Source organism: Chaetodon auriga, chromosome 4 (genome assembly GCF_051107435.1).
Source record: "Chaetodon auriga isolate fChaAug3 chromosome 4, fChaAug3.hap1, whole genome shotgun sequence".
NCBI classification, from domain to species: domain Eukaryota; kingdom Metazoa; phylum Chordata; class Actinopteri; order Chaetodontiformes; family Chaetodontidae; genus Chaetodon; species Chaetodon auriga.
Window position 1 is genome coordinate 6,140,096 of NC_135077.1, and position 17,255 is coordinate 6,157,350.

The 17,255-nt window shown below is 40.6% G+C and overlaps 1 protein-coding gene across 2 annotated transcripts; it reads right to left on the reverse strand.

The window, feature by feature from the left end:
- Window positions 1-952: 952 nt before the first annotated feature.
- On the reverse strand, window positions 953-17,125 carry acox1 (acyl-CoA oxidase 1, palmitoyl). 2 transcript variants are annotated; one of them, XM_076727946.1, is made up of 14 exons: window positions 16,885-17,125; window positions 15,496-15,655; window positions 11,902-12,062; window positions 10,046-10,153; window positions 9,758-9,877; window positions 9,551-9,666; window positions 8,972-9,141; window positions 8,682-8,844; window positions 8,097-8,287; window positions 7,200-7,379; window positions 5,961-6,066; window positions 5,050-5,193; window positions 4,407-4,613; window positions 953-3,395 (listed from the first exon to the last, which is right to left on the reverse strand). In XM_076727946.1, the coding sequence occupies exons 1-14, from the start codon at window positions 16,991-16,993 to the stop codon at window positions 3,345-3,347; spliced, it is 1,986 nt and encodes a 661-aa protein (XP_076584061.1). In that variant the 5' UTR covers window positions 16,994-17,125; the 3' UTR covers window positions 953-3,344. The 2 variants fall into 2 exon arrangements, with proteins under 2 accessions (XP_076584061.1, XP_076584062.1); XM_076727947.1 differs by lacking the exon at window positions 11,902-12,062 and adding an exon at window positions 13,944-14,104.
- Between the last annotated feature and the right edge of the window lie 130 nt (window positions 17,126-17,255).

The following is a 17,255-nucleotide window of genomic DNA, read 5'->3' on the forward strand; positions in this document are numbered from 1 at the left end:
GAGCTGGGGGCGGAGTTACGACCGATCGTATCCAGAGAGGAGGGGAGCAGGGCCGCGTGCCGAAACTACAGTAATGAACCCTCAGCACGCCGCGCTGCACACTTCACTTCACTGCACGCTATTGAAGTCCGCATCAGTCAGGCGTAATACTTTGCAACTGTCCTTGTATGGACAGCGGGGTTATCCAAAGATGACAATTAATCAACTTGTTTTTTTTCTTTTCTTTTCTTTTTTTTTTTTTTTTTTTACATTTCAATTTTCTGTCTGAATTTGTGAGCACACACAAAATCCATTTTTTGAAATTGACATAACTCAGATTCATGGTTTTCAAATGAAAATGTTTCATTGTAGTTTCACAATTAGGTATCCAGTTGCTTATGAGATTCAAATCCTTTCTTTCTGCTTACTATGATACTTTTTTTTTTTTTTTTTCTCACAAGTATTGCTGCACCTTATAGGGTTACTTCAGCAGCCAACACTTGATTGATTAAACAATTTTTAAAAAGACTGGTCAAAGATACAGCAGAGGCTTATATATCCTGAACCTAGTATGGGTCAAACGCCCCCCTAAATGGATCCTTTTGTTCTCATCTGAAGGGTGACAGCATCTTTAATTAAAACGTCCCTCCTTGCTCAAGTCTATCAAACTCCAGACACCTAGTCAGTAGTCACTTTATTCTTCTGCTGTGGGATCCCAGGGTCATCTTGGGTTGAAAGATGCTAACCTTTATTCAGTGGTTTTACAGTATACTTTGATGCAGCTAAACTTTTGACTTCTATAAGTGTATAAAATTCCTCCAGTGCATTTCTCATGACAGTAGTAAAGCATGTTATTAATACTGGGCCTGAAGCACTGCTTTCCAAAGCGGGCTTCTTTCACGGTCTGGAAAATGATTACAAGCAAGTTAACCACAGGATCAACACAGGTAAACACATTACACCTTGATTATTCATTTATTTATTTATTTTTATTAATATCACTTACAGTTAAAATTATTTATCAAGCATTAAAATCACGTTTAAAACCATTACTATTCAAGAAAACGCATTGACAAATTACAACTAAAGTATACTAAATTAACTTGTTCATCATTACAAACCAATAATCATGACCTTACAGTAGAAATCAACTGATTAAAAGTCAAATGCAGAAATGTTATGAGCCATGCGAGAAAACATTGTCAATTAGTTAGATTAAGAAATGACAACTTCAGCAGGCACATGATTTTCCCACAAGTCATCTCTACAGTTCACAGTGAGGCTTCAGATTGAAGCTCTCCTTTTCATCATAGTATCATCACAGCCATTAATTCTCTTTATATCAATAGTGCTGTTGCTACTTTAACAAACATCAATTCTATGAAATAAGAAATAAGGCTTATGAAACAAGTCAATTTGTCAAATTCTGAGTGTGTACTAACAAAAACATGGAAGGATCAATCTTGGGGAAAAAACACATTGTTTGTAAATAATGATTTGAAATGTGCTTGATTAAAAAAAAAAAAAATCCATCCAGAAGTCGGCTGTGGTCTTGACCCTTGTCCTTGTTTATATCACCCCCCCACATCGGGGAGGGAGAACGCTCGTCACATATACAGTGCATTCCTGTGTGGCCTTTTTACACACTTCCTTCACCATCATTGCAGAAAGCTTTCTGTCCCACAAACACATTCGAAAGCACAGGGACAAACAACAGTGCTTTACATGACATAGAGTGAGCTTATTTTCTCAGAAACTGAGGATTTCAAAACAAGTCACCCCAAAGTGCTTAATTTCATCTCCAGTAAATCCTGGAAAGCCACCAAATCGTCTCACTGTCTCATACAGTGTCTGTTGGTGGGCCTCTCTGCTCTCTATTGAGCTCAGCTTCTGTAAGCCGAGTACAATTATAGTAGTATACAAGTTACATTCCACTTAAGTATGACAATGTTTTTCGTGATACAGCAAGAGATGTGACAGGTGGTGGGACTGAGAATAAAGGCAGATTGTTGTACATGTGTGATTGGAATACAACAACTGGATGATTTTAGGTGTTTTTCTGTCTTGTAAGAGCTTTTTAGCATTGGAGATCATTGTGACTGACATGGAGGAGGAGGGGAGCAGCCACTGTTCTCAACAAAGGGGGAAACAACCAACATAAACCTTTTCTAGCCCACAGAAGGACAGTAACTGCTGCTAAAAGGAAGTTTTCCTTGCCACTGTGCCAAGTGCTTGCACGTGAGGAAACTAGTGGGTCTCTGTAGATTGAGGATGGTCTCTACCAGCTCTATATGGAAAGTGTCCTGAGACAACTTCTATCAACTGAATTGAATTAAAAGCATGCATTCTGGGTAAGTCTCATTAAGGCTGTGAGGAGCAGTTTGATGTATGTAAGACAGTGACTTTTAAGGCATGGTAATAAAATTCTTGCTGCTCTGAAGCACAGGTGAAAAGATCAAAAATGTATTTCACAGGGAACTGTTTTTATATCTTCATTTGATGTTTCTGATGCACCTCTGCTCTCATTTGCTAGACTGCCCAGTGCTTATCCAACGCAAACTACATTATGACTGTTGCTTTAGTCAGCCATATTACACCATAACACATAAGTATGGAATAGTGAGGAAGAAAAGTTGAATTAACCTTTCACCCAATTCCTTCTTAATGCTGACAGCACTTGCTAAAGGTCATGATGAAATGAATGTCTTTTTAATAACAATTGTGACAAACAGGCCAGTGTCTTTTCAAATAATGGTCCATGTAGTCAGGGGAAACAACCAAAACTGATTTTGCTGTTGGTCTGTTCCTAATATAAAACCCTCCAACATTATGTAACATTCATAACATTCTGTTCTTGTTAGAAAAGAAAAAAAAAGATGAGATTTCCATCTTGACTGGCTCACACAGAGGAGTCAGCAGGCACACAGCAGAATGTGAAGCTGGGGAAGAAATACTAAGAAACTTTACAATGGAAGTTCTCTACAGAAAACATGGCAAACTGAAGCTGAAAATACTTTTTTTTTTTTTTTTTCCAGAAGCTGTTGTGAGATTTTTATATTGTTTTTTTTTCCATATTGTTTTCCCTCTGTTAACACCACTGACATTTCCCAATCATCCCTCATTACCCAGGATCACAAGCTTGTGGTCTACAATGCTCCAAAATGTTACAGGACCTTTACAGAGGCAGATTACGGTACTCCACTTGACCACATATAAAGAGAACAAAGGCTGGATTCCCTCAGACTGGTAAATACCAGCTGATGGCGAGTGAAGACCATCATGGGGTTGATAGAATGCTAATTAGGCTGTGCCTATATGCACATGGTTGCAGGGTCAAGGCGAGGAATTAAGGCGCAAGGGTCAGCTCACAGTTTGGACCGCAGGGGCTTCAGGTACTTGTGGAAGGACTCATGAACCTGAAAAAGAAAAAGGTATGGAGCATTTGTTAAGCTTAGCAAGACCAATGTGCATACAATCACAAACACAGTCTCCTTGACTGCATCTGAAGCCAAATGACTGTGGTTGGCCATACATTGCAATAAGTGATGCAAGCTTAGACAGTCAAAGCTAATAAAGTCACTTCATCCTCCATTTCTGTAACCGATGTAACTGACCAACATAATGTGACCCTATCTGGACTGTTTTGGTGAAGCAAAACCAAGTCATAAAAAAACTAATGACTGGGATTTAAGCTCTACAAAAATGAAAATGCTCTTCACTGTTAGCCACTTTTCATGTCACTGCATGAATCCATTTAAATGTAACTGTTTTTACTCTATACCAAAATAGCCATGGTGTCAATTCCAATCAATAAAACTATCAACCATATTGAACTGCTTCTCCCTCCAAAGATGTAATATGCAAATTGAGAAGCTGAGAGGATCTGAAATAGCAACTTTGAGACTCAGATTGAGAATGTCTGCCACTTGTCACATGTTGTCATTTTCAGTTATGATTGGTTGCCAAGTTTCAACAGGCCGGATCTTGTCTCACATGAGTCCGTCTGAAGGCAGACGCCCAGGAAGGAGAGAAGAGATATGGACGCATGAATGTTGCATGTTGCAGATAATGGAAAGAGCAAGGTTTCACTGAGCCTGTAAGGGACAATGAATGATCAGCCTCGTGTCTGAGGTGTTTTGGTGCACGGTTGGCATCAGCAGAAGAGGACTAGCCTGAACACCCAATAAGCAAACACCGCTGTGGGTGAACTAGTGACGCGACTACAGGAAGCGGGTGTAGCTCACTGGAGTTCAGGTAAGCACACAATCCTTTTCTTGTTGCTGGCATTTAGCGCATGTTGTGGCCTGTCAGGAGCTTGTGTGGCCGTAAGGCTAAGTGACCACTGGACCTAACAACAAAACATTTTATCAGCACTACCTGTGCTTTCACACTATTATTATTATTTCACCGCCGTGGCCCTGACTGACCTCTGTGGTGTTTAGAGGTGACTGGCGAGCCCACTCAAACATGTGCTCATAAACATTCCCATCATATCGTCCAAGGACCGAATTCAGCTTCTTGTCGTGGAGGTCAAAGGCATCTACCAGCGCCACAGCGTTGGGCCTCAGCTGAGAAAGCAGCTCCTTGATACGGACAGAAATCTGCAGCACCTGGGGCCCACTCAGCAATCCAGCCTGAAAGAAAACAGATGATGTGGATGATCTCACTCAGCCGCCCAAACAGTGAGGAAACTGACAGAGAAGTGGGTTGTGCCTGATCAACAAAATGTTCTGACTTGAGAGCACGCACAAAGTTTTACATTTCACTTTTGGCTTAAAGATTAATTGACAGAGCTGAATCTAATTTGCTTTATTTAAACACAAAAAGACACCACCATCCACTCAGCCATACACATCCAACACACAAAGAGCCCATTCTGTTGGCTCGGGGACAACGAGGCAATTGAGGCTGTTTTTTCATGCGGAAGCAGACAGTGAAACAGACTAGACCAGTAGAACAGGGAGTATGCAAGTAACTGGAGCAACTTTGCAGAGTTTGTCTGTAACACCTGCATTAGGATTAACCACTGACTGTGGACCATATTGTTTCTCTGTGTCATGAGTTTCTGACCTGTAGGAAGTCTCCAGAGTTTTGGGTGATGCCATGCAGGGCATAGAGCAGAGCAAGGGTTGACATCACCGAGTGTATCGCTGTGTCACTGATCTCCCCCAGCTTCTCAGTAAACAGCTTGACTACAACATAGTGACAGTGGGCCTGGAAGAAACAAGGAGGACACGTAATGAATGAGAGACATTCAAAAATAACAAATAAGAAAGGAAGGGACAAAAAAACATGAAATAAGGAGGTGAAGAGAATGACATATTGGGCCTGTTAGCTCAGCATCCACCTCTGGACTCCAGTCCAAATCAACTCCGTACCAGCACTATTTCAGTGGGAGATGACCGTGGTAATGAGAAGCAAAGCGTTTCAAAAATTAAGATTTCTCACTGAAATTCAGGCTGGTTGGTGAATCTGATACACAACAAATTGAACACAGACTCATAACACTGTTAATTCACTGTTCAGTGTTTAGCTGCTTTGTGCCTCACATACTGTTAATTATTGTCTAGCGGGTTAGCTGATAATTTTTACAGAGTGGGATGAATCTTGCACTACTGTTGATGTCCTGTTGATGATGGAAACACAGGGAAACAAGAGTTTGTTTATTTGCTGTTTTGCGTGTAGTTTTAAATGAGGAAATCTACAACAGTATTTTAAAGGCACAACAGCCAATTCAAAACAGGACATTTTAGTTTAGTCATGCTTTTCACATTGACTCCTGGTTTAAGGTTAGGCATAACTCCATTTAAAATTCAAGTGTGATGGCGCATCCTTGATTATAATGGTTGTGCTTGTAACAGGTGGAAACATGGGCTGGTCTGCTAGCACCAAGGTTCCAAGAATCCTGAAAAGAACCGGTTCAAGAACCAGAGATAATCTGGTGGAAAAGGGGTAACTCACACACAGAGAACTGAACTTACATCTGAGGCTCTGACCAGGTCGATAGCACTGTTGTTCCAGGCGTCCTCCTGGCTCCTCCTGTGCTGCAACTCCTGCTGGATGCTCTTAGCTGCCAGTTCCACTAGACTACAAACACATAACAAACCAAAGATGTCAATCATATAAATTAATTGAAAATGTTCAGACACTTGATACCTCTCCAGTTTTAACAACATGCCGAGACATATTTATCCTTGACAATAGGCTGTCAAGTACAACAGAGGTTGTTATGGAGTTAGATGGCTTCATTAGTTTTTATTTTTATTTCAGTTTTATTTGGGGGTTTCAATTCAATTTAGTCTCAGTTAGTCTTCAGAGTGGGTTTGCTCATCTCAGTGTAGTCTCAGCTTAGTTTTTGGTGGTTTCAGTCTGAGTTGTAGTTTTTGCTTTGTTTTGTCTTATATAACAATCAGTGGGCGTCTGTCAGTGGCAAGATTTAAGAAGTTCCGAAAAGGTATTACAACACAAACACTTTGTGAATGCAAATGACTCACCGTCATGTAAACATCCCAGTCTCAATAAACATGCAATGCCTTCTCATGCTTCTTGTGTGGACAAATCCAACCAAGCTGACAAAGACGAACGCTAAAGACCTTTCCTGTATATTTTTATTTAACTGTAGTTAGTTTTGGAAGTAGATAATATTGTTTCTGTTAATTTTTGTTTTTTTTCCACAAGATTTATTTTTTTTTATTTTCATCAGTTAATTAAAATGTTTGTTAACACCTAGCTTTAGCATTTAGTTCGAACCATAATAACCTTACTATGCTGAAGTGAGCGTCATCAGAAACACAAAAGAAATGACTGCTGACACACAACTCTACTTTGTCTTTTATCGCTCTCATGTCTGAACTGCAGGTCACACTCTGTCACCCTCCACCAGACTGGCTTACCCATTGCTTGTGCTCACCACACAGCTGATACTGGCTGCCAAAAGAGTTTATATGTTCCTAAGGCTTCATAAATGGTCCCATTACATGCAACTACAAAACCAAGAGTGGATGGGTCAAAGCAGCAATACTTTCACTAAGGATAATATACTGTACACCCCAACATTAAATTATTAAAATTATAAAGATCACACTTAACTTAAATAAAAAAAAAGCATCTAATGAAAATGTAGAAAATAAAAAGAGTATGACAGGGTAAAATGAGTTCAATAGCTAAGTGAGAGATGAAAACACAGACCATAATCCAAGCAACTGGGTCTCGTCTCTTACATGGCAGCTCGTAGCTTGTAGACCTCCACCAGGCTAGCCAGGTCGTTTATGTTGACTACGGTTGGTCTGGCAGCGACAGGCTGGGGCTGGACCCGCCGATGCTCTGCTTCATTCAGGTACGACACAATGCCGCTCAGCTGTTGGCCTGCTTTCGCCTGCCGATAGCTCTTCACCAGGTATCTGCACAGACAAAGGTTGAGGAGGCATACAGGTGAGGGTCAACTATTTAACAGTGGTGCAAAAGCTAGTTGGCTGCTGACCTATTTGGGTCTACAATCATTGAACTCAGTTGTACCCAAATGTATTATTTCTTGTGGTACTGTTTTCCAACTACTTTCTTCTTGTATGATTACAATCCCACTTAAACACTCTACATATTTCCATGCCATTTCCCTGCCTGTTGTAACCTTTTTAAATCTAAGACATAATTCAAGTGTGGTTTCATATATCAGCCAATTCAGTCGGTCCCATTCATGACACCTTTGGCCTATATGTGTGTACTACATATTAAGGTACAAGCTCATTGAGCAACTGAACATGTCAGGAACTGTTCACACTCTCGCTAAGCAATATACTTTCAAAATACAAAATGACAGGTTTTCAACTGAATCGCTAACCTTTACAGTGACAGTGATACTAAAGTCTAACATTTGTTATTTAGGGATATAAGATGTGACTCGTGTTTGTTTGTGGTGTGGGTGTGTCTCCTGCATATGTGATACAGTGGGGCTGCTGAGTGGGTGCATGTCAGCATGTGTTGTAACTTACAGCAAAAGCAAAGATGTGGTATCAACAACGACAAAGGCATTTCTAGTGTGTGACTGTTTCAGAACTTGGCTGTGAACTTGGTCATTGTGAGGTGTCACATTTGTGGTTCTGCACTGTGCGACCAGTTACCTTGCAGTCTGCAGCATCATGACTGTGTTCTCTCCTTCATAAGTGCATGTAGGTGTGAACTCGACGTAAATGCTTGGCAAGGCACTGCTGCAAGAGTAGCCATGGCCACCACATGACATGCGGCACACCTCAATGCCTGAATTGGTAGCCCACGTGGTGAAGGCTTTCAGACCAGCAGACAGGGCATGGAGCTGTAGATTGTAGGCCAAAGAGGGTGAAAATAGCTTCATGCATGCCTAAACTCTAGGTGAAAGTTCTATGTATATGGATAGATATAGATATTGATATAGATAGTTTTTTTTACTATTGCTATAGCTACCTATATTTCACTCAGCATTTAGAGCACAAGTAGAAAATAACTTTACATCAACCAGTGCAGTTGCTCTTTGTGGACCTTTCAGGGCAAATTAATTCTAAGTAAATTCTGGCAACAAAATGCTTCTAGAAATTGAAGGCAGTGAATAGAGTGTAATGAGATACCCTGCCAACAAGCCTCACAGAGGGATTAAAGCCTGTATAACCAGTATATGGTAGAATGACTGCAGTACTTTGTTTAAAGAATAATCGCGTATGTTGAGTCTGTACCTCGGGCAGTTCACTGAAGTCCCCCTCGTTGATGTCTCCACTGATGCGGTTGTAGGTTTGTTTCATATACTGGCCAACAAAAGTGAAGGCATACGTCATAGCCAGCAGGGGGAACAGCTTGTGCTGCTGTGTCTGGTAATCGAGGATCTGGGGCTCTGGCTCTCTGTGGTACAAAAACACCAAATTTTAAATTTTGGTATAAAATAAAATCTTATTTGGACCCTGTCACTTCATTGTCCCTGTATGACCTTAAGCATTTTTGCTTAATGCATTCATTTGTATCGACTGACCCCGGCCGGATTTCAGACTGGTGACGAACAGCACTGTAGCGAATGGCAATGGTGCAGGCCTTGGCAAGGGCCCGAGCTGACTCGCCTACGATCATGGAGCGGATGAACACCATGGTGCCATAGGTCAGCTTGGCACTTGGTGGCTTCACATAGGTTCCATCTGGCTCCACCTAGTGGAGAGAAAGAGTCCTTCTAATTTCTTGATTTGCTTTTGCTTCAGAGCTTCGAGTCACACTCTAAATGCAACAGACACACTCAGTTTATTAGGTACACTGAGCTAAAAGTAATGCTGTCCACAGTCCTGGAATAAACAAAAACAGTAGTGCAGGTATTCTCTTAATATCTATTAAAGTATCTGCAAAGTACAGCATGTACCACATGCCTTAGTGGCTAACAGACAGGCAGTGGTTTAAAGCACCGAAAGCCCCCTGGTGTATGCATAGGTGCAATTACACTGACAGCAATCCTCTTACAAAAAAGAAGACCAAAACTCAAACAAGAACTGTCTAATCAACTTCAAACATTATTGAAACCAATTCGACCTCATGGAAACTATGAAATCAAATTATGTCCCATCACCTTGGCGTATTTCATCAACATGTTCTCCCGTGGGATTCGTACGTTCTCTAGTTTCAGGAAGCCGTTGTCAACCTCACTAAATCCAAACTTGGGGCCAATATCTCCAACCACAATACCTAAGAGAACAGAGAGAGTAAGCAGAAAGTAAATGAGGGCTGACTTTACGACAAAAACCACATCCGGGGAGACATAACAGATAGTGGTTACCTGGCAAGGGCAGATGTGTGTTCAAATCACGGATGGGTGTAATGAAAGCATGCAGTCCATGGTAGGTTCCCTGTGTGTAAAGCTGGGCTAGAACTATGGCATAGTTTGAGGTCTTCCCAACTAGAAAGAGAAAGACAAAGAGGAAGAGCAACGGTTAGCACTAGTTTGTTTTGAGATACACATTACATTAAATAAACTTACATTTACATTCACAACAACTCTAATACTAGGGCCAATTCTTGTTGGTATCCTAACACTGCAGAGACATGACAGTATGAATGCACTTACGTCCTCCGGGCCACCACTTGATGGAGCTGATGGTGGGACTGTTCAAGACAAACTCCTGTGTGGCTGGGTCATATGTGGCTGTGGTTTCCAGCCCTCTGAGGTGAGTGCCTAGAGACAGACAGCAAATCAAAGCCCACCAATCACACAGACACAGAACACACAGAAAGTATGCAGATGAAAAGCAAAAATGAATGATTATGACAGCAGCAAGATATTAAAACATTCATCTGCCAAGCATGTTTACAACTGACATTAATCACCACATACTACGCATTAACATTACAGTGACACGAAAAGACAAGTGATTAATTTATCATATAGTCCATAAGAATACTAAAACATTAATTATAAACCAAAAAAAAGATGGCTCACATCAAATGGGATAATGGATTACAGTGACAGAAAACATGTTTAGCCTTGACCATCTGAAACATGCATAAGAGGGTATCTGATGATCGATGAAAAATAATCTATGAAGCCAACATAAAGGAGCAAAGCAGTGCACTTTGTAGGTGTTTGACAGATCTAAAACATATGTAACAGTCATATTTTACGATCACTCAGTTGATGGTATGGCTACAGTATTCCATTTGCATGATGGGCTCAAAATTTACATCTAACACAAACAAAACAGGTTCATCAGGGTGAGTGCGCACGGTAGGTTTCCGAATCCGTTTTCAGTCTGAATGGCCTATTCAAACTGGAATGTGTGCTGCTGTACTGGTCTGCATGCTACAACAAACATACGATGTCAAAAACAAACAAAAAGTGTCAGTAAGAGAGTGAGAGAGGCAGCTTGTCTTCTTCGATGGAGGCTGGCGGTCATGGAGACGGGCACAGAGTGACAGGCTCTATTCCACAGGTTTGGGCATGAAACTAACAGGAAAATCTAACTTTGTACAAACTTCGTGTCTTATTTTTACAGCTTTGGCCATCATTTCTTTTGGTTCTGATAACACTGCATTTGTCCAGTGTGTCAACTAACAGAAGCAGTAAGACTAGTAGTGAATACGGTAAACCTAGCAAACATGATTACAATGGATATTTGCACGAGTCTCTTTTGCTTTAACCCTCCATTCATTTTAAAATTTACTTGGATCTATTATCGTTCAATCTGACCAAAACTTGCCTTCATATTTACCCTCCTCCACAATATTAAAGCTCTTGGTGGAATTATGTCAAATTGCCCCCAAAGAACACAATGCGTACAAGATGTGTACAGGCCACTGAAAACACACCATCATGTAAATTTTATGTTTGTTCCATTAAATTATGAAAAGTAAATATGAAGCAAAAACATTATGTCATCCACAGATAACAAACCTGGATTGTAAGAAAAGTTGGGATGCTGTGAATGAATGCAATAACTTGCAAACAAACTGTGATTACTGACAAAAGTTTTATAAGTTTTTAAAAGAATTCCCCAGCCCATGTAATACTTTATACAATCATATGTTCACAAAGTGGTGAACCTCGCTGACTGAGCCTTTCCAGGATGCCCCTTTCATACCCAATCATGATACTATCACCTGTTACCAATGAACCTGTTTACCTGTGGAATGTTCCAAACAGGTGTTTTTAGAGTATTCCACAACTTTCCTATCCCGACTTTAAATATATTGTCTTTGTACTGCTTTCAATTGAGTATACGTCAAAAAGGATTAGCAAATTGTCACCCGCACAGTTTCCCTACTTTTGGAGTCAAGGTTGTAGGAGGGTTAAAGTAGGACCTATGTAAACATCTTCATTACTACAAAACACTGGGATTTACTGACAATGATAAAACAGCCAAATAATCCCTGTCTACTGAGAAACCTAAGCAGGCCTGATACTTTGGGCTGCCCTGTTCATTTTACCGTGACCCATCTCAGTCTGCGCGTAGGTGCCGATGATCTCTAGGTTCCAGGCGGGCATGAAGAAACGGTCCATTTGCTCTGGGGTGGCTTGGTTGAGAAGTGTGGGCAGGAACATCCCCAGATGGAGATCCAAGGGCTCTGGCCTGTCAGGGTGCACACAGCTACGCCACACAGCACAGGGGCAAATGGAAAAGAAAAGCAGGTGGTATTGCAGATAAGGCAAGGAGGCAAGGAGGAAAGTTTAAACCCAGGTAAATGCAGATAGATGAGGAAAGAATGATGGGTACGGTATTTTTTAAGGAGGGATGGTGGGTAAGAATTGACATGGTTCATATCGAGAAGTGAGGGAAGAAATCCAGACAGAGGTTGTGCACATAAGCAGTAAGGATGGAAGTGACAAAGACAAACAGCTTGTGAGTATATCATGCATATTGGAACAGTTGATTTCACCATATAGTCATAATTACCATTGAAACTCTGCTCTTACTATTTCATTTAAATCTATCTTTTGAAGCTACTTTCATTAAAGTTCTCTGCCAAATGTGAATTTGAATCCCTCAGTTATGTAAAGAACTTCAGTCTTAGCCAGCTGTCAGTTTAGGCTTTGCTGTTCATTGTTTCTGATCACATTTTTTATGTTTTTAAGCAGCTATGTTGATTACTGATCAATTGTTGAGTCATTTTTCCAGCAAAACTGCCAAATATTTGATGGTTCCAGCTGTAAAATGTGACACTTAAAGCTGCTCTGGGTCTTAAAGTTAACTGAAGATCTGGAGAATTTGATAGACAAAGAAGAACAGTTAATGAAGTTATCCTTTGTTTTTCTATGTCTGATAATCCATAAAAGAAATTCAATCATCTTGTGCTCTAGGATATTATGACAGGTATATTCCCTGTTTTCTGGCGATTAATCTATTAATCAAAACAATAATCAGCAGATCAATCAAAGATGAAAATAATCGCTAGTTGCAGCCCTAGAAAAGTGGTCATGGGCATAAATGATTCCCCGGACCTTTAGCCCGATGAACAAAACGTTCATTAAAGGGCCATCAGCTGTAAACTTTCAGTGTAGCTTTGCACAGATGAAATACAAATTCACAACAACATCCACTTGGCTCTGTTACAGCAAGACGACAAACAATAGCTGGCTCGGCCTACATTCTCTTTCAGCACAGATTTGTCAGCCTCTGATATTACAAAGAGACATTCAGAAGCCAGAACTTCAGCCTCATTGTGGCTCCCAGACCACATATTTCTACTGCACAGATAAAACGCTTCCTGGCTCTTCCTTTTGATGTAACACTGCACTACAAGGACAAAACAAATGTTCTGACCAGTTTCCAGTCTACTCTACTTAAGTATTCACAAACCAGCACAACTTCTTCACCACTTCTGTCACTCACGATGTCAACAGCCAAATCAAAAACAGACAAGGTAATCAAGACTAGATCACTGATTGAAATTAATCAGAAACAGAGGTTATCATTTGCAAGTAGATGGAACACAATCAAGACACATCAATTAAAATACACACAAGCTTCATCATCAGTGCATTACCATTCCACAAAGGGGGAATGTGAGCGTTGTGAGTAGGAAAGCAGGAGCACTACCCAGTGTTAGTAGGAATATGTTTAGGAGCTGATGACACTAACTCATTTTAAGTTAATCCTGAAGGTGTACGGGACAAAACCACTAGAGGAGTGATACTGATGTTAATAATGCAGCTACATCTACATGTACGTAACGACTGACCATTTTCCATCTTGTTAGAACAAAATGTCATCCATGAGCACAGTTGTCAGGACACACATGCAACTACTTTTGAATTTTCTACCTGATTGGGATCTGTCAAACACATACAAGAATTCACCAGAACTGCTCCAGGCAGCAGTCTTCCAAACCTGCTGAAACGGACCTCTTTTCTTGCCCTCAATATCATTTTGGCTTTGCCATTTCGTGCTATTTAAGCACAGCACAATGAAAATGTGTCTGAGGACCTTTAACAACAAGTGAATAAGTTAAAGCCTAAGTCCAAGACTGACCGTGACCCATCTCAGTTTGAGCATACGTGCCCACGATCTGGAAGGACTCTGACAGGGGTAACCACTTCCTGGACTGCTGAGGGTCACACTGGCTGTACAGGGTCGGGATGAACATGGCAAAGTGTAGCCCCATGGCCTCTTGATGGTTGCCCCTAACCATACTGGGTAAAGGGAAGGTATAGTGATACACAACTTAAGTTCAGACTTGCTGTTACTCAAACTGTGATGAATTTGCTGACTCACCTTGTTATGGATTTTTATGGCTGAGGCTTAAGTTTATCTCACGCATACACCAGTTTTATTGTTTGGACATGTTACTCTGTCCAAGTAAAGTCAGTCAAATTCAGTGGGTGAACAAGTAACTTAAAAAGACTTCCATATGAAATACAAAGCTCCTGATGGATCATTACTGGATGGCATTCTACATCTTATCCATATTGCCTTTTTGGGAATCTCTCTGGAGTCTGATCAAGACTGACATGAATCATTGATCCTACAATCATTCACTAAGAGGGCAAGCACAGAGAGTGCAGGAACAAAGCACACTGAAAGTTTAACCAAAATCTGAAAAGTCTAGAAACAGCTGCTTTTGTGTGAGTGTTAAAGTGTGAATTTAGCCAGTCCCTGTACACATCTAACCAGTGAAAGCAAAGTAATGATGCACTGTATCACAAAGCTTCATTTAATTTGACATCTGTCTGATATTGTCGACTAAGGCAGCATTTCTTATTTTACATTACACAACTGGTGAAAGCTAGGAGCTTGCACACCCTTTGACACACTTTTAATCTTAAAATGAACTTTGCTCACACGGGCACTGTCTGCTTCAAGGCCCTGCACAGCACACTGATCTTTAGTCAATCTCCAATTTAGATTACAAACTTACACTTACATTTACATTAAACAAGACAAATTTAAGTGATTCTTTGAATTTTGTACCATCACTTGAAATATATAAGCCAGCTTTTTTTCATTCGTTTGATACAATTACAGGAGACTTGTGGAACTTGTGCCATAAACATGATAAAACTGCGCACAATATGGGGCCCAATTGTGGAACAAGACTTATCGAAATAAAAATATAATGGCAAGAAAAAAAGCATTACACATTCGCTTTAACAGGTAGCTGTGCTCATATCCAGGTGCCCAAGTTACATCATCACACCCTTTAGCATCCGAACGTAGCATTGCTCATGCAATTTTGTGCATTACACAACAGTTAACTAAAATTCAAGGTCTATTATTTGATTATCGTCATAAAGTACAGTCAGGGGTTGGTGGAATGGCAGTGACCTTGTGTTAACATTTTGGATAACAAATGTTGACTAAACATACTGTAACTGTGGAAAACAGCATGCCATTGGTCATTATTTCCATGTATTAAAACTGAACAACAGGTGAGCATAGATAATTGTAAATTGAGTCACCATGTTTATTTACCTCTCCTGACAGTGTATTTGACTGTGTGTGTACTGCTCTCCCTCACCCTTGTATCACACACACCTATCTGGATTTACAGTACGTATCACAAGTGGACTCCTTTACCACATACTTCTTATAGCAGTAGATCTCCTCTGGGTCTGCGATGCCATACTCTCTGAGCTTCAGGATCATTTGGGCACTCTTTTTTACAGCCTGATCATAGCGCTCACTGCGGGACAGGAAGCTTGGGTCTTTCTCCTTAAAGTCCGGGTCGTTGAGAACCATTGACTCTACAGTGGATAGTGGAAATTGAAAAAAGAAATGAAGATTACTGAGTCATTGGAAATACAGTTTCTTGGTCAAGTGCAAAAGAGTTCTTCACAGTGGGTCTCCAGCTCCCTTTCTTCTGAGCGACTTTGGTGCTTGAACTCTAGACTTCTGTGAGCATGATGGAAGCGAGGTCCCCAGGCACAAAATTACTGGCATAAATACAGTACATGCATGTATTATCAAGGCAGCACTACTTGGCTGGCTGTGTCATGATGGAGGAGGTGGATCCTGCAAAGTCCACATTTCAAGACCAAATGCATTTGTCAGAATTTGGAGGACACAACCAGTGTATCCTTTGCTGCCCTCGGCATCCTGTGATACACTGTACATCAGTCTTTTGTTCGGTGGAGTGTTTTAGTGAACTTCATAAAACTTGGTGGGGGGGATAATAATATGGTATTTATGTATTTGCATTCAGATTTTCATCTGGCATTCGTAAAAATACCACTTAGAAGAGATAATAACGTAAAATGTACTGTGTCATGAACTTAACCCAACTTTAAATTACTGACTTTACAAGTCAACCAGCAAATCAGTTTTGGTCTTTTTGAGGCTAGATTGTCTCACTTGGGAAGGAAATTCAGGCTGTGCAGATCCCTCAGGATCACTGTTGGGGACACACTGGTGGAAATGGACATGGAAAATTAGATCCATATGAAATAAGCTCATTAAAATACGTTGCCAGATGAGTTTCCGCTGACAAATCTCAGAAATATATGACTCTATATAAAAATAAAGATGGTCTTCAATTTTTCGTTAAAGTCGTGGTCTCAGTTGCTTTTAAAATCTGTCCACATTAAGACAAACATACAGTATTTTGTTCTCCTAAGCCCAACGCTAATGAGGTTTGCTAAAAGACACGGAAGCCGAATTCACCTTTGGAACTTATTAAATCATTCTAATGAAGCTTCGTTTAGAAATATCTTTCCAAACGGACATTTGGTGAAACAGGCTTCTAAATACGGCTACAAATTTCAGGACAACTTGGTGAGGACATTAGCTACTTTGCGGCCGCAGAAAAAAGAGCCTGCAGCCACTCTAAAGCAACCAGCCGATGAAAGCGTTGCTGGCTTTGCTCTTTTTCTCCACTGGCTGCACTATATTCTTAGCAAACATCACTACTGTCATCGGGGTTTGAGTCTCGGCAGCACAGTAACTCCTATCGGACAAAAAGACACTCCAAACTCACCAATTTCTCGCCTTCTTTTGGTCTTCTCAGGGCCGCCGTCCAAAATGTTGGTCAGTTTCTCGACGTCAAAAGTGGCGTTTTGTCGTTCTTTCATAATATCGGGATTCATGGTTCTATATTCGTCTTTAAACAATCTATATAATGAAAAATTATGATGACAATTGTATTATATAACGTCAACCTTTCTCAACCTCAACCTCATGAGTGTTCCTCGTCCTGATACGTAAGTTTTCTTTCTAACAGTAGTCCGAGAAGACCCGCCCCTACGCTGCCTCTGATTGGCTGTGACTCTGATTTTTTTTCTAACCTTAAGCGTCTAACCAATCATCTAATCTTACCTTAATCTGAGCAACGAACACTAGCCAATCAGA